Source organism: Coturnix japonica, chromosome 9, assembly GCF_001577835.2.
Source record: "Coturnix japonica isolate 7356 chromosome 9, Coturnix japonica 2.1, whole genome shotgun sequence".
Lineage (NCBI taxonomy): Eukaryota > Metazoa > Chordata > Aves > Galliformes > Phasianidae > Coturnix > Coturnix japonica.
This window is the reverse complement of record NC_029524.1, coordinates 7,103,512-7,125,690: the sequence shown is the minus strand read 5'-3', so window position 1 is coordinate 7,125,690 and position 22,179 is coordinate 7,103,512. Positions and strand designations below refer to the sequence as shown.

General features: G+C 38.8%; 1 protein-coding gene across 17 annotated transcripts in view; it reads left to right on the top strand.

Annotated features, from left to right (window-relative positions):
• DOCK10 (dedicator of cytokinesis 10) overlaps positions 1-22,179 on the top strand; it is a 131,571-nt gene that overhangs the window by 57,802 nt on the left and 51,590 nt on the right. For all 17 annotated transcript variants that reach the window (XM_032446714.1, XM_032446713.1, XM_015871423.2 and 14 more), the window contains exons 4-14: positions 2,897-2,979; positions 7,523-7,595; positions 7,873-8,004; positions 8,286-8,420; positions 12,742-12,925; positions 14,542-14,627; positions 15,407-15,490; positions 15,753-15,908; positions 17,398-17,619; positions 18,270-18,392; positions 19,031-19,113. In XM_032446714.1, coding sequence (XP_032302605.1) covers positions 2,897-2,979; positions 7,523-7,595; positions 7,873-8,004; positions 8,286-8,420; positions 12,742-12,925; positions 14,542-14,627; positions 15,407-15,490; positions 15,753-15,908; positions 17,398-17,619; positions 18,270-18,392; positions 19,031-19,113 — 1,361 coding nt within the window. The remainder of the gene's footprint in view (positions 1-2,896; positions 2,980-7,522; positions 7,596-7,872; positions 8,005-8,285; positions 8,421-12,741; positions 12,926-14,541; positions 14,628-15,406; positions 15,491-15,752; positions 15,909-17,397; positions 17,620-18,269; positions 18,393-19,030; positions 19,114-22,179) is intronic.

Here is a 22,179-nt window from a genome sequence, read left to right as displayed (position 1 = left end):
CGAGACTATGGTACTATGATGAAAATCTAGATCTGCTTTATAATGGCTAGCCACAACAAGCAGGTTACAGAGCCATGGTGGCTGTTGCACTGGTTTGATTTGCCTTCTGTGAATTTTCTGAATGATACTTGAATGCATTTTTTGTCCCCTTTAATTTTTATCTTCATTAGCTTTTTCTTGGAGAAGCACAATATACCTTCATGGTTATAAGCTAAAACACTGTGACCTGCTCTATATAGTATTCCCAACTATGTTTTGAGCACATCAGCCTGTAATGTTTGCAATAAAAGTCTGTAGTGAGAATGCTCTGCAGGCATTAATTGCATCTTCTCAGTAGAATACTTAGTGTTGAAAGCACTGCAGAGGAAAAGATACCCTTTCTGTAGGAGGCTTGATTATTTCACGTTTACCAAGCAGAAAGAGAGTGAAGTGTGAGTTGAAAAGTCCGTACTCTTCCCTACAAGGCTCATTAATGAGTTTTTCATTGGCTCTTGTACAGCAGAGTATGTGTTACCCCGTAAGAGAATTTTCTTGTAGCGCAGGTAAATAGCAAATAGTTTAAATGAAAACTTTGGTCATGCAAACAGAAGAGTGACAAAGGCGTTTCTTGGAGAGTCATAAGAAAAAGTGTTTTTTTAATATTTAAAACCTGAGCTGAGTAGGATCATGACTGTCATGTGTTGGCCACAGGCTTTGTTCTGCAAGGTGCACAGTCACTTGGTCACAGTACCAGAATAGTATGTTCATTGTTGGATAATCCTTAATGGGTGTTTTTTATTTTATACTGTTTAGTGGTCATGCTTTATTCTGCATCGCATGTCTGAAAGAAAATGAAGGCTTATGTCAGATCAAGGAGATCTTCGTTTCAGTTGGAATCCCTTTACTGCTGAATGCACATGGCTGTGTTGAAATATTCTGTTCCATTTCAGTACCAAGAGAACTACCCGCTACTGTGCATCCACTTCTTCACCTTCTTTTCCATATGCTAAAACAAAGATGCTGCAGAAGATTGTGATCACACCTGAGATCATTTCCTAAATTCATCTGTGACTATGTATCTGTATGCTTTACACAGGAGTTAAGAGGACATTTGGCAGGCCAGCACTGAGTAATTCAAAAACCACAACTTTAAGGCTTTCAGCTCATCTCAGCCTGCAGTAGCAGTCCCACAATCTTCTGTCTTTTTGGGGCAAAGATGACTGTGCAAGCAGTGACTCCCATGGGAACATTAGGAGAGACTGGCGAGAGAAGGAATACTTTCAGCTGGAGTGACCCTTCTTGTCCCTTTATTGCCTCTTCCTCTACTTTTTCTGCTTAGCTTTTTGTGTCCCTAGTCTCTTTGATCTGTTCTTAATTTTACTCTTTGCCTCCTGCGGCCTCATCCTTTCCATGTCTTTTAGTGACATGGAAAGTCACTAAAAGACATGGAAAGTCCTCTTTTTTCTTCTTGTTCATCTTAAATGTTCAAGTGAAGTTCAGGAGGAAAATAATGATATTAGGGGAAATTCTTCAGCATATAGTATGATTAGAATCATAGAATCACTCAGGCTGGAAAATATCTTAAAGATCAAGTCCAACCATCACCTAACCATACTAAACTAACTAACAACCCTCTGCTAAATCATGCCCTGAGCACTACATCCAAACGGTTTTTAATCACATCCAGGGATGGTGAGTCAACCATTGTCGGTTACCTATTTGCATTTTATATTCCGTACTGAGGATTGCTGGAAATTCTGACATGGTGTTATTTTTCTTATCATCGGTGTGTACGTTATCAATAAACACATATTTCATGCATCTTGTTTCATCCAACTGTCATGTTTAATTGCACTGATAAAAGTTCTGTATTGAGTAAATCACAGCGTTAATCTGATTTATTTGACAGCATAGCAAAGCTCTTCACTATACTCTTTGTGCAGGTCTGCTATCCTTATTTAAGGGAGATTTGTATATTAAGACCAATTTCAGATGAGACGTAAAACCAGCTAAAAGATTTTCTTAGAAAATAAAAGCTGCAGGGAGACGATGAGATGACTGAGCAAATCCAGTGTGATGGGGAAAATGAGACCCTGGTGATAAATAATAATCATGTTAATATATTCCTGAACGTTAAGAGAATGAAGATCAGTCCCTAGGGGTAGAACAAGAAGTAGAGGGCTTGTGCTGCAACAGCAGGGAATAAAAAGAGTGAGGCAAATGCATTTACAAATGGAAGACTTAGACAGTGAAACAGGTACAGACAAATGCGTGATGTCCATGGAGCAAGTCAGGCGTAAACTGCGTGGTGTCTCTTGAGGGTCCAGTGATATAAATTAATGATGTCCACAGAGTAGGTGATGAGAACTAGGAAAGCATGTTAAGTTGTTTTCAGCTTCCCTCCGCTCCATCTTGTATGATTCAATGCTTTTGACCTGAAAGAGAAATTGTGCTTCAAAATGGGAGAATGTGGCACTCGCTTTTGAGAACTCTGCACTATTCTATAATAGAAAGGAATAGGTTCTTCTCTTTATCTCTTCTTTAGCCTTTTCTGAGCCTCAACAGTTGTAGCAGAGTTAGAGTCACTGAATACCCTGAGTTGGAGAAGGCCCATAAGAATAATTGAGTGCAACTCCTGGCTCCACAATCATTAACTAATCATTAAGAATTTGACAATTTAAGGCAGTCTGGGGACAAGAGAGTATAAAAAGCCACTTACCTGTCTGAATCTTGACTCTGTGTAGTTTAGATGTGAACTATCATTCACTGTAAATATATGTCCATTTTCTGTTTCTTTTGTGGGAATGTGTTGTGTTGGTTTGCCACACACAAGGGACTGTAGTGCTCTGACCAGTTCTCTTTCAGGGATACCAGTTTCTTATTTAATTAATTCTTGTTATTGTTGTCTTCTCTTTAGGCTTGTAAGTATTACAGTTCCCAGTGGCATGTTGTGAACTACAAATATGAACAGTATTCAGAAGATTTTCGACATTTACCACAGTAAGATCTAGTATAAGTTCTTTATTTTTCCTCTTATTCTGTCATTTTGCTGAGTTGTGTCCTTAATTGTGCTTTCCTTTGTCTCGTATTCTATACTTGTTTTACTGTATTTATAGAGGCTTGCATTTTTAAAAAGGGGAAGAAAAGGTCTTTTAGCAAAAGGTCAAGGCTCTGCAGAATTCAGTAGCATCAACAAACTCTGTTACTGCTGATTCAAACCTTAAGAGTGTGTTTGCATATTCAAAGCACAGCTGATACAGAAAGCTAGCTCCTGTTTTCCTTAATAATGCATAAATGTCATTCACCTTTAACTGGGATTAATTCTCCTTTTAGTTACCCTATGTGACAGAGGTGTAGGATATCGCTTAGGGGGCTTATAGCTGCACAGTGCAGAAGGTCTGTGTGCAGTGAGTACGTGCACTGCTGCAATGCATGGGACACAGGGCTGCAAAAATGTGCAGCTGTCTGGGTAAGCAAATGTCCTGACCATGCTTGGATATAGTACATTAAATCAGCGTAAAGGGAGTGGGAGGAACAATCTCTTTGATGGGAGTGGAAAGAAATTAGGAATTTGGTGCTCATTCCTTTTTGCACGTATTCCTACACATACTCCCACTTCTGGGAGGTTTGTATCCTGAGGACTGTTTTACAGAGTAGTGAATGAACTCACTGAATGCCCAAGCAAGCGGCAGTACCACCTACTTTCATGTAATTTGAAACACAAAAATACAATAGTGGATGAAAAACATGGTTACATTTGCGTAACGCCAATCACTGGAACAAGTGCTCTAGACTTGGCTTGGGTGCAGACTAGTACAAACTAAACCTATGAAACAGCTTGTTCTAGATGCCCTCTCCAAGTAATTGGAAGAGGAGATGGTCATCAGGAATACTCAGCATGGATTCATCAAGGGAAAATCATGCTTGACTAGCCTTGTAGCCTGCTATGATAGCATCACAAGCTGGGTAGATGGGGGGAGAGCAGTGGGTGTCATGTACCTTGACTTCAGCTTTTGATACTGTCTCCCACAACATCCTGATAATAAAGCAGAGAAAGTGTGGGATAGATGAGTAGTCAGTGAGGTGGGTTGAGAACCAGCTGACTGGCTGTGAGCAGTGCAGAATCTGATTAGAGACCTGTGACCAGTGGTGTTACCTACGTATCTGGATATATTCAAGGCCTGCCTGGACACCTAACCTGTACAGCCTGCTGTAGGGAGCCTGCTTTGCAAGGCAGTTGGACTTGATGATCTCTGGAGATCCTTTCCAATCCCTCCAATTCTGTGATTCTATCATGGAAGGAATCAATAAGCTGACTTTTGTGGTCCCATTAGATGTGTTTTTCAGAGAGTTTTGTGCTGTAAGCTTTCCCACAGATCTGCCTTCTCTCCTGTACGTTGGTGATTACAGTAGTGCAAAGAGCCAGTGAGGGCAATTTTGCTAATTGGTGTTATAAACGTGCCTTTTCTTATGTATCCAGTGTACTGATTGTTTTATTAAATTAATGTATTTAGCGCTAAAGAAAATGTTTGCCAGGCAGAAGTTTTCCATTTAACCTCAAGTACTTCCATTCTCATGAATTATGCATTTGACAGACGTGGTTGCATTATTCTGCAAGGAAGTACATTTTAGCTCTTTATGGACATCCTCTTCTGTGAAGGATATTTTAATATGGTGATTAAAGTCACTTGCCTGAGTTCATGCTCTAGGGATGTTATGGTGTGTCAGATGCTACTTCCCCTTAAATACTGTTATATCAATTCTTTTTATAGGAGATTGTTCTAATACAGAGGGTTGGATGAGCGAAAAGCATTTTAGTTTTGTATCATGAGATGTGACACCAGATTGAGCTGTGGCTAAAGGACTCCCATTCACTAGGGGTGCTCTGTACCTTCTCATGGGGTTTTGCTTTTAGAAACACAAAAATTGAAACCCAGCAGCCTTCAGTTGTGCTGAAAGGAATTCATTGGGTTTTTTTATGTGTTCCTCCTCTGAGGTGATTGTTTGTGGTTTTTTTTTCAGATCTCTTTGCCCCTTAAATTCCTCTCTGTGAGCTCTCACTACCTCTTTTTACACCGTTTTTTATGCTTTGTTCTGTGTGCTCATGCTTCTTGAGCAAATGGAGGGGCGGAGGAAAACCTGGACTTGCTTAGTGGTGTGGTGACAGCATGTCTGGAAACAGAAATAGCCATTAGCAAACTTTTTGCTGTCATTTATAAAGTGAGAACCCTCAGTGTTTAGGTAGGTATTTCAGTTCCACTGCCTCAGAAGTCTGCATTTTATAAGAGTTCAAAGAGGCAATAGTTAGAAAAAGAGCATCCCTAGGCATGTTTTGTCTGCCTGCCCTGGAGAGTGGAGCAGTGTACCTGGATAGGGTCCCACATAAGAAAAGAAAGGAAAAATTGGAGAATGACACAGATCTGAGTGGATGAGTGTTTCTTGTGCAGTCAGTGAGGGAAAACTTCTGCAGGATGTTGCGTGATCTCACTGCAGACTGTAACGTCCTTACAGCTGGGTTTTGATGATAGCTGTAGGAGTAGCACATTGTGGGTTACTGGACCTTGACTTGAGGCCTTGTATAGACAGAGAGAAAAAACATCAACAATCTTTTTTTTTTTTTTTTTTTTTTTTTCCAAAACCTTTTTCTACTGATTTAACCTTCATACTGCCTGTCCCAGAGCACTGACATGCTTTGCTTCCATGGTGTGTCTGTTCTGTCACTGGAAGCATTGACTGTCAGTCTTTTTCTGTCTTTCATACAGCTCTTCTGGGAGGACAGAAGGGTTTCCTTTTTTCTCAGAAGCACGCTATGTGCTCAGGCGTGCAGAAGGTCTGTGGTTTAGTGGGAAAGGCTTGTCTTCTCATTGGGGTGGCAAGAGTAGGGCAGAACGGCAGTGCTGCCGAGTCAGGGCACCCAAGACCACAGCAATCCAGCTCCTCCTTCCCTCTGCCTTCTTCCCCTTCCCCTGCTGCAACAATTTTGCTTTGTTTTGTTTCTCTCAGTAGCTCAGTGGCTTGTCCCCCTACTACTGGTACAGGTCCTCAAGCAAAGGATATGGTGTTTCCCACCAGTTCATGGGCTGGTGGAAGTGGGCAGTCCCACAAACGCACGCCCAGTGAGTGCTGCAGTGTATCCTTGGCTCTGAGTGACAAAAAAGCCCAAGGGATTCAGAGTGCTAACACTCTATAGACTTCAAAGATAGTAGCACTATATGAGGTTCCTTTTCTCCACAATATTAATCAGTTCTTCACGTTAAACACTAAAAAAGGAACAAGCTAAAACAGAGAATAAAGTGTCTTGTGTCCTTTTGTATTCTGTGTTCATTTCATTATCCTGGCTTTTCTGAGTACAATGGGATGCTGAAGGCATGATATACCTGATTTTTGAAATAAGAGATAGCAAAGAGGAGATCGGTATTGCTTTTTATTCTAATCTTCCTAATCTATAACTTGTGTATGAATGAACAGAAGATGAAAAAGGGGCCAGTTACCTTTCCTTCTCCTTCCTTTTTTTCTTCTTTATTTTTTCTTTTTTTTTCTTTTTTTTTCTTTTTTTTTCTTTTTTCTTTTTTTTTTCTTTAAACTGTGACACTAATATTTGCTAACATCACAGAGGAAATTAGCTGATGAGCACGTGGTTCCTGAACTTCTGTTTGCTCCCATATGTGACAGCGTGGCATTTCTTTGTTCACATTACAAGTCTGGGTAGATAAAACTGCATTCTGTAAAGGTTGGTCTTCCTATCAAACAATGGCTTTTACCATGACAGCTTCTGTAGTTTATTCATGTCATTAGTAGAGACTTTTAAGAAGAGATTTTAATCTTCAAGAATTGAAAACCAGTGTTGGTATGTTTTAGGTCACAGAAAAATCTATTTTTTCCTCAATTTAAAAATATCTGGTACCAAGTGTTTGGCTGTTACTTAAGGCTTAATTCTGCAACGTGTGTAGTACTTGATGATACAGCTACCTGTGTGCTTAAAAATAAGCACGTGCTTAAGTGCTCTGCTCTTTCATTCTCAGCTTTGTTTCACCATCTATAGTGTGGAGCTCTAAAGTGGCACCACATCTGAAAGTCTGCATTTTAAAAGTTACCTGAAACCCGTGCTCATCATATTGAATGGTAAAATGCGTACCTTGAAATATTAAAGAAATGTAGAAGCTTTAGAAAATGTTCTAATGTTTTTATTGGTTAGAAAAAGCTACAGAAGAGTTCATTCTGGTTCATTTGACAGCCTTCAATGGGACCTCTCTCTGGGAATTGTTTAGTTTTTATTGTCTGTTGTGGGTGGAAGAGCAGGGAATAGAATAAGTAATAGTACCTTATCTTTTATATGGAGGAGATGCAGCATCCCATTGCTGGGGAAAAAAGATGAAGGGAGCTTAATAACAGTAAGTGTACTGATTTTCAAAGGAATATAGAACCAGAGAAAAAGGAAGGTATTCTGTGGATGGGTACCCAGGATAGTTGCCTCCCTGAAGTAGAGGATACATTATAATTATTCATTTACTTAATACTAATAAATAATTTTCTCTTCTCCTAGAAATGACTGTAGACCAGAGAAACTGCCATCACATTCCTTTGAAATCGATCACGAAGATGTAGATAAGGATGAAGTATGTATTCTGATTTGTTTTCTTTTTTTTTTCCGCTAGTGGAGACTTATTACTTTAATACCTTGAAAAAAAAAAGATAATGGAGACTCATTATCTCCTATAAAATATTTGATATTTAAAATAACTTTGAAGTTGGTGGAACAACATATACACAACAGGCTTATTAATAAAGTCTTAGATTAAAAGGAATATAAGGATGATGATTTGTTGTCAACTAGGTATTCACACATTACAGTTTTCTTTTGTCAATGCACTTTTAATTACGTCTTTCATCTAGGATACAACGTCCCACTCATCTTCAAAAGGTGGCGGTGGTGGAGGAGGAGGATTAGCAGCAGGAGTTTTCAAGTCAGGATGGCTTTATAAAGGGAATTTCAACAGCACTGTAAACAATAGCATCACTGTTCGGGTAAGGGGCCTGCATTATTCTTTCTTTATTCTATTTCAATTTGTATCTCCCACAGAGGCACGCTTTTTTTGCCATTTCCATTTATCCATTTATATCTCAGATTAGGCATGGTTACGTTGCTTCAACAGATCCTAAAGTAACATTGCAATTGTCTGCAGAGTAGTGCAATTGAAATGTGGGGTAGAAATTGCTTTTTATTTAAACCCCATGAATCAGGTATCAGTGAAAACAATTTGCAGCTCAACAACTGTCTGCCTTTTTTTTTTTTCCCTCCACTTTAGTCATTCAAAAAGCGCTACTTCCAGCTGACACAGTTGTCAGATAACTCATATATTATGAATTTTTACAAAGATGAAAAAATATCTAAGGAGCCGAAGGGATGTATTTTCTTGGATTCCTGTACTGGAGTCGTACAGGTAAGTCTGATTTTATTTCACTGTATTGTTTTGGTGATAGATAAGTAAGAATTACTGGAGGCACATAGAAGAACATACATGGATGGGTTTTGTTATCAGTCATGTGTAAAGAAAATGCCATTTGTTTTGCTCTTCAAATTGGTGCAAGTGCTCAGACTGGCAGAATACAAGAGATAGAGCTGAAGTATGCTAGAAGATGAGTATATACTCTTTTCTGATGGCACATGTGAGAAAAACATCAGTAGAAGTTTATTTTCACTGAAATTGCTTTCTTAGCTTCTGTGTCTTACTTCATTCTTACTAAGGCTATGCTTGTGGGTTAAAGAGACTCGGATTATGGGTCATTCATTGTTACATGTGGAAAATTAATCTTATATCCCAAGTCTCAAATTATTGAGATGATTCAGCAGTCTTCTTGAAGATCCTCTATAGGGAATAGCAGTCTACACTGTGTAGCTCCTGAGGTATTTCTTTTTCAAATAGATGCAGGACAGGATAAAACTAAATACATGGCAGGGGGCAGTGATGTTTGCTGCTGTCAGTCCATTGGTTTGAAAGACCTAAGAGGTGGCCTGGAAGTGTGGTGAAAGCCACCGAGGAGGCTGAACTATGGAACTGTTATAGCTGCAACTTGCACAGGAATTCCGTTTAGAAATGTCTAATGTCTGCAACACATTCTTGTGCTAGTCTGGACTATGTATGTGTGTTTGGGATGATGGTCAGTTTGAAGGAAGCATGCTCTGTACAGTTACAGACACACTGGTGCACCTATGACAGAGCTGCTACTGCTCCTTGATTCTCTGCTGAGCAGTTAGATGTGACTAAGGGAGTATTTGCTTAGCTTAAAGTAACAGTCATCCAGGATCTTATGAGTTGGTGTTTATAAGTCATTTATAAGGGGAAAAAATGACTGCTTGTTCTTGCCTGCTGGTGGTGTGTGCTTTCCTTTAAGACAGATCTCAGCCAGGACCGTCATTAAGTCCCTGCAGTGTAGCTTTAGCAATAGATTAAGTACTGGCCCAGGGGGTGCCCGATCTTCAGTGTTGTTTCTGATGACACTTCACGGTAGCAGAAGTGTTTTGACTGCAAAATCTCTGGCCTTTTTTACTAACCTCTGGCAGAAAAAAAGCTTAAGAAACCCTTGACATCTGCTTTCTAACTCTATAGAATTCCTACCTATTGTCCAGAACAGTTTGAACTGTAAGATCTCTCACCTACCATCAGACACCAATTTTCTTGATTATTTAACTGACATTTAGAGTAGGATGAATGAATTTGAGCTATCTTCATTCAAAAGTGAGAGTCTTAGCCAAGGCAATAATGGTGCAAGTGCCATGAGCATCAAAGACTCCAACTGCTATAAAAATGCGATGATCTTAAAATCATAGGACTCAAAAATGAAACTTTGATTAGAGTTGCAGGAAAACTATGGAATCTGGAGAAAGCATTGAGTAAATGTGAGAGCTTAGAGGAACTACAATGTAAAATTTCTGGTTTCATGAGCTGAGTTTACTAGATTGCAACAAACATCCTGGAAAAAAACCATATCCAGATTAAATGCAAAGCACCTTCAAAACAATGCTTTTATTTTGGAAGAATGACCCTGCAGGCATTAGACAGCCTGATGTTTCTTTCATAGCTCATCTCTAGTTTCTTTTTTAATCTTGTGTCATTTCCATCTGAAAACTTGGAATTAAGCGTTGAAGATTACAATTTAACCTCCAGGTCCACAGTCCATACAGATACGAAAGGACTTACAGAGGAGGGAACTGAGAAATGAAATTCGGCTTTTTTTTGCTCTATTAACTGTTCAGGGAAATAAAAGTAGTTGGCTTTAGATTTGAAACAGAGACTTTGCTGTAGATCTCATCTGCCTGCCAGAGGTCTGAAGTGCAGATGGAAAGTGGATATTGAAGTTTTCCTGCCACAGTGTTCTTAGGATTCAGCATGCAAGATGTATTTCTCTATCAGATAGTGTCTAATAGTGTTACAGTACCTGATTGAAAGGTCATGGCCATGTATGTAAAGTGAAGACCAGTGCATTCTTTTTAGTGATCTTCATACTTTTTCTGAAGATAAATTGAAGCACAGCGTTTTTCTTCATGGATTGTGCATAAATTTATATACACAATCCACTTAAATTATCTATCTTTAAAAGTTTGGAATGGGTACTAGCTGAGGATTCTTGGTATCATTTTTTCCCCACATTTAACTCTTGTTCAGGCCCTTGGGGTTTATTAGCTAAAACAGATTCCAGTAAAATTTTAGTTTTTATTTTACATTAATAATTAGAATGTATGCAGTAACCAGAGGATTACAGTGATTTCACTGTGATCAAGAATGTAACCAGGAATGAAATGCTACAAAACCCAACCATATTCTTCCCCTGCATAGGGCAAATTAATATCTTTATACCTGAAAGATTTTCCACTTAAGTAAGGTCTGTGAGAGAAAACTATTTTCTAACGAGAATTTTTCAGTAGCAGAGTTAAAAAAGAAGCATACTCAGATAAGCATGCATACCTGAGCAAGTGTAGAATAACCTAGATTTGACTGATTCCAATGATCAAGTAGCTCCAGAAGCTGTTTAGTCTTGCTGATTCCTGAGCTGGGTCATGACATACAGTACAAAGACTGGAGCAAGTGATTAACAACAGATTGGGTAGGAATCTTCTAAATCATCTCTGCTGCTGGCAAAACAAAACTGGTCATGGAATTTTTTCTCCATGTCTGGTGTTCTCTATCTCCTTCACTGCTAATAAGCCTCAGATTTTTTTGCCTTTGTTTCTCATACACAAAAGATGATACCAGTGTGATCTGAACTGCCGGATTAGATGCTGCTCTGGGTAACTTGATATAGGGCAGCAGTTCTGTATATTGAGAAATAATTCTGGTATGTAAAGATATAGGATGCCACTGTCATTTTGTTTAAGACCATGAATTAGGAAAACAAAGAGCAAAATGACCAAGTATGGAGTGGATGAGTTGGTTTTCATCTGTCAGTCTGAGGTTAGATGTGCCAGCAATGCCCTAATAATTGCAGGTGAGGGCAATTTTCTGGAATATGGAAAGTAAAATGGTGACACTGTCTATGGACATCAGTAGTTGTAAAGATTATGTTATATAGTGGGGATAGGGTCCATTAATGTTCTTCCAGATTTAAACAAGGAGAAGAGACAATTGATGTGACTATTTCCATAAGGCTAACAGTTGGAAGCTTCACTCCTTTGATGAACTTGAGGAATGAAACATAATTACATTAGAAGCTCATTCTACTCAGTTTTATTGATCTGTTTCATTAACTAAGCAGCTATTAATTCTCATAACCTGTGGATCAACTATCTACTGTAGGTACAATCTAGTGATACAGAACAAAGCTAAGTCTATTGTAAGTATATTGGGTTTCAATTTCTATTCTGTACTTTATAAGGCCAGAATGCAGTGACTGGGCAGCAGCAGCAGTATTTTCACCCTTGGTGTCCTGCAAGGAATTGTCAAAAATGCAATAGTCACTTGTAACACCTTGAAGTGCCCCCTGTAATGTCTTCTCACGGAAGAATCTGTCCTATTCACATCTTCTGAATAGGTTTATTAGTTGATTTCTGTTCACAGTCTATCTGGTATTATGCAGAAGCTCTTTCAAAAACAAACAAAAAAAATTACTTACAAATGTCCTTATCTTAACCCCAATATTTCTAGCTTCATTATATGCTTAGAAACTAGTCATTACCTTTATGTAGTTTGTTTGCAACATCTGTAAATGGCTTGAAAAAGAAGACTGCATGAATTGTGCACATTTAGTTCTTCATTTCCAACCACAGCAGTCAGAAGTGGAACAGTCTTTCACTATGTACTTCTTTGCTTGCTTGCAAGATTTAATTTGTTGAACTACTTTCATCCTCTTTCCATGGAGCAAATTTGAATGTTGGTTAGCACTGCTTGGTATCTTCTTGATTGTCTGGTGCAGTGGTGACTTACAGGAGACTTGGACCTTATTTCGTCTATTCAGCATTAAGTCATGTAGTGTTGCTGTACTTTCCCTATCAGAGGTCTTTCGTTATTTCTCTTAGGTGATGATCCTGCCCATATTCTTAGATCTTCTATGGCTGAACAGATGTTAGATATACAGACAGAGCATAAACGGACATAAATTCATTTTTGTGATATTAGGAAGAAAAAAATCTTTAAAGCCAGTTAATTTTGTTTGAAATTTACCTATAAGGAATGACTATATAGAAGTCCATCTTATGGATGCCTTTTTTGGTACCTTTTTGTAGTTGGTTCTGGTGTTTATTTTTTTCCTTTCCATCTGTTCCAACAGAATAACAGGCTTAGGAAACATGCCTTTGAGCTGAAAATGAATGACCTCACATACTTTGTGCTGGCAGCTGAAAATGAACAGGATATGGATGACTGGATTTTCACTCTCAACAAAATCCTGCAAATAAATCCAGAGGGGACCATTCAGGAAAGGAAAAGTGCAGACCTCACCGACCTGAAACTTGGTAAGAGTGAATAATCTTGTATTGTTTTTTAAATCAAATGCAAGAGAAGAAAAAATAATAATAATAATAATATAAAAAAAAAAAAGCCTTCAGCTACCAATGTCAAATCACTTTAACTGCCTGAGTCTGTAATGGATTCTGTATCTATTGATTTCTGATGGAGCAGCTCCAGCCTTTTGGCAGGCCCTGAACAATGTCAGCTAACTACCCACAGATCATTTTCAAAAGGCTGTGAGAGGGACATAAAGCTGCTCCCCTTAAAGTCAGCAGGAACAGCATGGCTCTGCTTTGCTGATGCAGCTCTTTTTCAAGAGTAGTTCACCCTGTCAGTGATCTTGCTGGTACATTGTGTTTTACTGTCTTGGGTCTCAAGAAAGTTTTTAAGAGTTTGCTCTTGGGGAAAGATTCTTTTTCCAGCATTTTGTTTTTCTTTAAACATCTGGAGCTAATAATTAAAGAAAAAAAAATCACCAGCTGTTGCTCTTTCCCTGGAAGCTTCTTGACTTTTCATTTCTTGCTTTTGTGACTTTGCATATTAATGTGCTTTGACCGTGTAAGAAAGAGTGAGTTGCTTGGTCATACTGTACTCTTCATGAGACAGAAATTCATCATTTCACATAATAAATCCATGTTCAGTTTGATCAATCCTAGCTATAAGTGTATAACTGAAAGCACTTGAAACCTTAATAAAAATTATTATCATCACTTATAGTGTGAACTAAATCAAAGCTTTGAACCCACATGCTTGAGGAAGTTCAGAGCTAACCATAGGTTTTAACCTAGTGTTTATAATGAATTCTGATTTTGGAGGGTTAGAAAGCTCTTCATGTAGCCAAATATGTTTTATGGTTGGAGGCACAAGGGACTTGCACTTCAGAACTGGAGAAGTACTTTTGAAAATCCCACCCATTAGGGTAGAAAGTAAGGAGAAGAAAAATGCTCATGAAGCATCAAAGACATAAGGTTAATAGAAAACAGTTCTTAGGGGTAAAAACCCCGATAACTTCATAGCGCATTCCTCTTGCTTGTTCGCTTGTCAAAAGGCATAATTCTTTCTTGGCAGAAGAGCCCTGAATGTCTGTAGTGACTTATTTCGCCCTGGACTGAAAGCAAGAGCCAAATAAAAGATTTGCTGTATAGTGCTGTTTTCTGGATTTGTAGGTTTGTAGCTTTTGGAGCCCAGACTTTCTTCTCAAAGAGCAGATAGGGTCCTGTCTGCCTCACTGACTGTACTGAGAATTCCTTTTACTGGGAGTCCTAAATCTTTGGGCTGACATAAATTCTCAGGGTTGTCTTGGGAGGGACTGAGAGAGCCAAAGGAAGATGTCTTTGTTATGGACATAAATATTTGTTGTGGATTGACGTGCCAGACACTTCAAGTAGAGTCTGGCATCTTTGGAAGCTTAAATACATGCTCTGTTATACTCAACACCACTGGGAGATGAGGTTGGGGTGAACAGAGGTCACATCAGTATCTCCTCCATTTGAGAGGAGGTGGATTCTAAGAGGGAACAAAAAGGAATAGGATGGGGATTGATTTTTAAAGCCCACTGGTAAGTGCAAGCGTAACAAAAGCATTGACCTATTTATTTATTTATTTGTTTCCCCTTTTCAAGACCCTGCAGAAGCTTCAGTGAATTATGATTGCTCTCAAGAAGAGACTGATTCTTCAGAGAACACCTTGCATCCAGACTTTGCAAAAGTAATGGCTGTTATGTTTGTCCTTACATGCTGAGTGGAAAGTACTGCCTAGGTCAAAATGCCTGCCAAAAGATGATCATTACTGTTGTGAAAGGTTTAAAAATAGCATGCGCCCCATTTTGTGTGTTGGAGCCATGATAAATGATAGAAATAAAATTATTTCTGAGTTGATGGCTTTGTCTAAATGAAAAGAATTCCACTGGGGAAAAAAAAAAGCACATGCCTGTGTGAGTGGTTTGATTTATACCTGTGAAGTCAGTAAGGCTCTAACCCCTGTAGTTGTTTATGAAATATTTACTTTTTCAACCTGCATTTCAGAGACTTTGGCCCTTAAAGAAACAAGGTTTACTATATAACTTGCAGCACTTAGATGAGCTGCAAACTGTTCATCACCTTCGCTAATTTAATTGAAAGATGTATGTGATACCAGGGAGATATTTTGTTTTGTGGGAGGCTGTTTTTCCCTTGGGTTGTGAATCCCTAAAGTGTTTTCAGTGTGGTGAGCCACTATTCTGACATCTTGACTATGGGTTCTTCAGTAACATATATGAACTTGAATTACTTAATTGCTTTGGGGTTCCTTTGAAGTATACTGTGGGCTGAATATCCTTCTTAACAAAGGCATAATCTTCAAAGACTGTTTGAAAGCACTTTGGAGTACCTGCTGCAGTAATGAGGGTTGTTATTATAAGTGACGCATTGGTCATTCATTTAAAGGTTTAACAACTCTATGGGTTTCTGTTCTTGTGCAGAAAACTAACTTATTGTCTGTCATTTTAGTACATCACAGAAACAGAAGAAACAGTGAAAGCTTCTAGAAATACAGAGCGACTAAATCTTTTCTCCTTGGATCCTGATATAGCAGTAAGTGAAATTACCTTTGCAAGTTCCTGTATGTTTCTAAATACAGATGCCTGAACTAACAGGCTTAGCTAAGCTACCTGTATGGCTGTTTGTACTGAATGAACGATTGTTGGTTGACTTAAAAAAGGAATATGGAGATATCAGCAGTGATTTTGTGAGGTTTTCAGGTAATTCAGTGATAGTAAACACCTCCAGCAAGCTTTGCATGTTTTGGATTATCTTGTTTTTATCTGTATTTAACTAATCACCTAACTTATTTCAGTCAATGAATCCTCAGAAAAAGGAGTTTCCAGGGGCAAACTCAGTGATCAAGCCATTTGAAGAAAAACCTGCAAAGCGGATCCTGATAACCTGCAAATCCCTCAGTTTGAATCTCCAGGCCTGCGTTACTGAGAATGAAAGTGATCCTGCAACTAATGTAAGCTTTGCATTTCCCTGTGTGCTTTTTTTCCTTTCTCCCCCTTCCAGAAAGACTTCCTCTGCAATTATTACACTTGGTAAGCTACCCCTCAGCCTATCCCTTTGAAATAAGTAATGAGGCTGGGGAACCTTTCAGTACTTTGAAGCTGATTTAGATTGCAAACTTTTAGCTATGGTTGGTCGAATGGGGAACTGAATACATTAAGACTCCAGGATCCTTGACAATTGCTATAAGAACAAGTTTAAACTGCAAAGGTCTCCGTAAAGGGACAATTGAGTATCAGTTCATGGTAGGTAATTGATATTTTTAGTTGTTTTTCTCAGAGAGTTTGGGGGCCAGATTAGATTACAGATGAGAAGGCAAATCGAAAGGACTGGGTGCTTCATCAAGTAGGAAAATCCAGAGTTAAAAATAAAAATATATATTAAAAAAAGGACAAAGCAAGAAAGATTTGCTTATATTTGCTTCAAGAAAAAAGAGCAGAGAGAGGGAAGTTGTCATTATCAGTCCATAGCTTTAGGTTAATTCTCCTCAGAAGCAGGGAAGGTTTTGAGAAATGAGTGTCCTGGCAACTCAACTTTCATGCGTTCCATGAGGCATCGATTTTTGTTTATTTCCATATGATGATGACCTCTCCAGTGAGTGCATATTCAGCATAATGTGATCAATACTTTTTTGGCAGACTGGAATAGCTGTTTAAGGGAAGTCACAATAACTGAACCAAGGGCATGTGCTAGTTCATTACAGAGGCTGCAAATGCATAGAATAATGTACCTGCTGATACATTGCCCTTATCTCCTGAGTTTTAAGATTCTGATTTCCAAATGACTCAGAACTTGTCATCACGAGTTTGTCTCTCTTATCCTGACTGATGTGTGTCATCAGAACAGTGAAGGCTCTTTAGAGGTTACTTACAGTCATACAGTTTAATTCCCTGGCACTATGGGGTAGAACAAGTGGGTACTGTCAGAGCTGTTTGCATGCTCTTGATTTCCTAGCAAAATAGAACATGTGTTTCCCGCTGAATAATACACCCACGCGTTTGTGTTTGTACCAGTAAACATTTTTCATCTCATTACATTTGTCATCATTTCTGGTCACATTTCTGATGCTCCCTGGAAGGCCCACCCTCACTATCCATTCTTTTATAATGAGTGCAAATTTGCATTAGAATTATTCTGTAGCATTTCTCTGGGGTCTGTTAATTTGCTCTAATCACTATCTGCAACAGAGACACTTCCATATTCTTTCTGCAAGTTTCTGTGTAAGCTGCTGATTGCTGTTCTGGCCCAGTGTCAATGAGCTACCTTTTAGAGCCCCTAAACCTTGGAATCTTTGTTGCTGGATGAACATGTGTTTTCAATGAATCTTGTAATTTGCAAACAGTCTTCATTTACTTTCTTTTTTTCTAGCTCTATGGTTCTAATAAAAGATTTTACTCTCTCTCTTGGTTACTGCATTGTTTTGTTTCTGGTGTTTTCTCCAGGTGGAGCCTTTCTTTGTGAGCGTGGCACTGTATGATGTCAGGGATGGCAGGAAGATATCTGCTGATTTTCATGTGGATTTGAACCATGCTCTCGTCAGACAGATGATTTCAGGTTCTTCATTTTCATTAGAAAATGGCACTGTTGACAATATAAACTCGAATGAAATGGAAGAACCACAGGTCAGGGGGTTCCCAGAAGAATGGCTGAAGTACCCAAAACAGGTATTCCATGTGTGGCTTATGTGACTTAGGGCTCTTATGACTAGTTTTAGTTCAGTAGTTTTAATTTTCATTGCAGAATTTCTCTACTACCAGTGGTTCTTTTTTCAGTAACATGCTTTCTTAACCAATATATATCAGTGGTACTTGGACACAGATACATGGTATTTACAGTCCATTCACAATTCAAAAAATTAATGTCTGTCATTTAGAGAGACTGAACGCATATCCTGAATTTTTTGCCTCGTTCACTGATGTTTTTCAAACCATCAGAACAAAATTGAACTTAAAACTTCATTGAAACGCTGTGTTAATCTCCAGGTACTCCCACATTCTTGCATTTCTTCTCAGTGCCATTCCCATGAGGTGTGGCTGATATTTGAGTTGTCCCAGAGGAATGGCTAGGTTAGGTGATTCTAGCGTGGTCGTATGTTTCTTCACTTCAGTTAGTATCTTTGCAAGTTGCTGAGGGCACAATCTTACTGCAGAGCTAATATGAAGCTTCCCTCTGGCTGTCTTGAATATGTAGAGAGAGATCCTTTGTGATGCCTTCTGAATTTGGTGTGATGGCATTTCCATAAAGCAGAGAACACTGGCAGTATTTCATCAGTATTGCCCTATACTTTTCTTACTATTCTCTTTTTTATTGTCAGGCTCTTTTCTCCATAAGTAATCCTCATTCTGAGATCGTATTAGTAGCAAAAATAGAGAAGGTGCTCACAGGAAACATTGCCAGCAGCGCTGAACCGTACATTAAGAATCCTGATTCTTATAAGGTAATGTAACATGAACAAGTTCCTTTTTTGTAAGATTCAGCCTATTGGAAGCTGGAGACATTGGTAGTTCTGCCTGTGAACCTCACCAGTCCTATTAAAGCAAATGCCCAAACTCCACTAACTTTATTAAGATAAAGTTATTACGTGGTGAACAACTACAGTCTTGTAAATATTTTCACCCACTTACACAATATGAAGAAAATGCCATTTTGACTGCAGCATATGAATCCGTGCATGGCACATTCTTATGCTAGTTATGTCCTAGCCAAGTGAAATTCTGTTTCAGTAATCATATATGGATTATGAACTAGTGTGCTTTGTATGCTCACATAACCAAGGTAGGCACCTACATGTGTCTTTTTGAGAACAGATAGAGCACTTAACATAGATCTATAAAAGCAAACTGGAATAGTAATTGAACTGCTGTACTTCTAACTTCAAGGACTCTGAAGAGATTTAATTTGTCAGTAGTTCCATCCCAGAACCTTCTGTCATGGGCATTATCAGATCCAATTATTTTGGGGCCATTACAAACTCTTCAGCAGAGGGATAATTTGTTATTCCGTGCTGTAGACATTTCTGGCTTATTGGTGACACAGTTCATAGGGGTTTTATTGTTTTCTTTTCCTGTTTTGTAGTGTGCACAGAAAGTGTTAAAATCCAATAAACAGTTCTGTAGCAAGCTGGGAAAATATCGTATGCCATTTGCTTGGTCAGTGAGGTATGTATTAATTCTTTTTATAATCTGTAGCGATATCTTATAGCTTATTCTACTCTTGGATTTATATCGTCTTATTGCTTTCCATTTGTTCTGCCTAAAACTAAGCAAAGCTTTCTGTGTGGTGCAGACCCCCAGAAGACCCTGCAGCTTTATTAGTTCATTGCCCTATTTTTTCACAGATGAGTACTGGTTACTTTCTCATTATATGCTATTGTGTTGGAAACCTTTGTTTAAGTAAGTAGTGAAGTAACCAAAGAATAACAGGTAACTGACAGATTATCTAGGTATCATGAGCTTCATCAATGATTTGGTGCTAAAAACTACTGAAAGGTTTTCAAAGTTGAAGTTTTTACAATCATTTCCTACAAAGACAGTTACTGTCAGAGACAAGGATGTAATGGCCACATAAAATACAGGTTCAGCAGTCTAAAGTTCTGCCTCTCACATTTCAAGTACACATGACCATGAACCCGGAGTAGTGGTGACCTCAGTACAGTGCCTTAGGCCATGGTAATGAGAATGCATTTGCTGTTTTTGTGTCTGCTAGGGGAAAGAGACCTGTTACCTTCTTGTTTGGAAGGTCAGTTGGGTTTTATTGCAGTAGCAGTAAGAGTGTTTGGTATTTGCTCTACCACTCTGTTCTCCTTTCCCTTGGGTCATTGTATGGTCCGTTCTGTGCTACTCACTGGTGTCATCCTCAAGCTGTTTTTCCTGTGCCTCTTGATCCCTTCCTATCAAGTTGTCAAAATAGATGTGGCTGCCTTCTTTTCATTATTTCTTCAGATTTTCTAGTAATTCCTCTGTCCTCCTTTCTGTTTGTTCCTTCTCAGTCTTTCTGTCCTTTCCTCACCTTGCCCTGTGATAACAACTCTCTCTGACCAAGCCACTCTGTGTGTCCCTCTGGCAACACTGTCTATGCCATGCATGGAGATGGAGCAAGGAATACAATATTTTATATCCTCTATAAAAAGGAAAGTTCATCCATCAGCAAGCACAAGAAATCCTATTCATGTGTTCTGACACAGCAGGCCTGCTGGAGGGCTGCTTGAAGCTGTAGAAAGGAAGAAGGAAAGAGTATTAGGTGAAAATGTCGCATGGTGGTGCTGCCTGTGACCATTAGGGATAGCTGTGTGGCTGTGCTCTTCTGGTGTGGAAGTACAGGGCACCAGAATTGTGTGGTTTGTCCTTCAACATGTAGGTGAAAGCATACAATTTTAGCATGCGGTGCTTGGATGGGAAAGAAGCAGACATAAAGTCCTGGCCATTTGAGAAATCATTTGTTTTTCATTGACATCTTTTTTTTTTTCCTCAGTATCCAGTGGAAACAGGAAAAGTAGGCACATGCTCAGGAGAAGGGCAGAAAATGTGCTCTGATCTGTCACAGCAAAGTCAAGGGTGTTCATTAATATAATAGTAGGTCTGTGTAGCCAAGGGGCCATTCATCAAAATGATATTGATGGGTGTCTGTTTTTTTTTATTGATGGGCTACTTTTAGCATGTAATAGATGGTATGGTGGCAAGAGGTGCTGGCTGGGTGACAGGCTGGCTTGAGGCTTTTTGTTTACTCTGTCCTGGCTGGCTGTTGCTGGTGGCTGTACCTTCAGTTATGCATCCTGTAATTCAGTCACTGCTTGTGTGTGTGCCTCAGTATAGTGGCACTTTGGATACTCAGGAGTCTGAGCCTTTCCCAGCCTTCCTCTGTTAGTCTGATGTTTTTCTCAGGTACATAGGACTGAAAAGACCTTCACATCAGGCTCTATTTTACATCTTCCGTAGGAGAGCATCAGATCATTCCTAAATATGTTTATTTAACCAATATTCTGGTTATGATTTCCCACATAGAAATAGAAATACGTGCTTGTGTTAGCAGATGCAGAGCAAGCTCAACATTCTGTAGCCAGTTACTGTGTGTATGTTACACAGATGGCCTGCACGTGAGCAGAGGATGTACCTGGAATTCGTGGACATCCCTCAGTTCCAGAAGACAGTAGTTTTGGATGTCATCCTACTTCAGTGCTTCACTGCCCATAACATTAAGGAGCTTTCCTTCCAGCTGTAGGATTAATTACTGAAAATACACTTGGGTGCTTTTATTAGCTCTTAAAACTTTTCATTATTAATCATTTATGGAGGTGAGATAACAGTGTGAAGATTGTTATCCAAATAAACCACGTAAACAATCTTGTTGGCATCAGTGGAGTTGCACAAGGAATTTATTTAGATCAATGTGTCAAATTCTGCCCTTATTTACATCTATTTATGTTTTAACATTACTCAGAACACTCTTCAGTAAAAGCAAAGTATAATTTGGCTCTGTACTTCTATTTTCTCAGCTTGAAAATAGAAGTTTCCACAGGAGACTATCATATTACAGGGGGAAAAAAATGGTCTTACTGGGATAAATAGCAAAGCCCTGCATTGGAAGTAACTGGAAAACACATTTCCATTCTGGCATTACCCTCACTCCTCTTTTTCTGCAGAAATATTCCCCTTTAAAGCAATTGCAGATGACTGCATTGTGATTTTTATATATATGTTTAGCGAATCAAAATCTGTCAGTTAAATTTTGTACATGACTGAAACTCTCATTATCTTATGTGGCACCCAGTTGGTTAGCATCATGCATAAGGATGACTCAGGGTTCCTCCCTGATTTCTTGCTGGCACTGGTGTGATCTGGTGCCTGTATGCTCTCACAGGTATACAGTTCATGTTAGAACTGCAATGTGTCAGAATAATTTTCTACTTAAAAGTGTGTTTCAATGTGAAATTACAAACCTGGTGTAGGTTTTCTGTGTTTAGAGAGCTGTTGTAATTGTGGACTATCAGCTGATTATATAAGAACAGTAGAATAATTGAAACATTTAAAATATTGGAACAGTATCATTTTCTTTTGTGAAATCTGACAATTTTTTACGCTCTTCTTAATTTCTTCAGGATTTTGATTCTGCAGGTTTTTTTCTTTTTAGATCTATCTAATAAATCAGTAGCAGGTAGTAAGGAATCATTAATATATTGCTTGCTTTCAGTGGATGTCTGAATTATATCTGCAGGGGCGAGTGCTCTT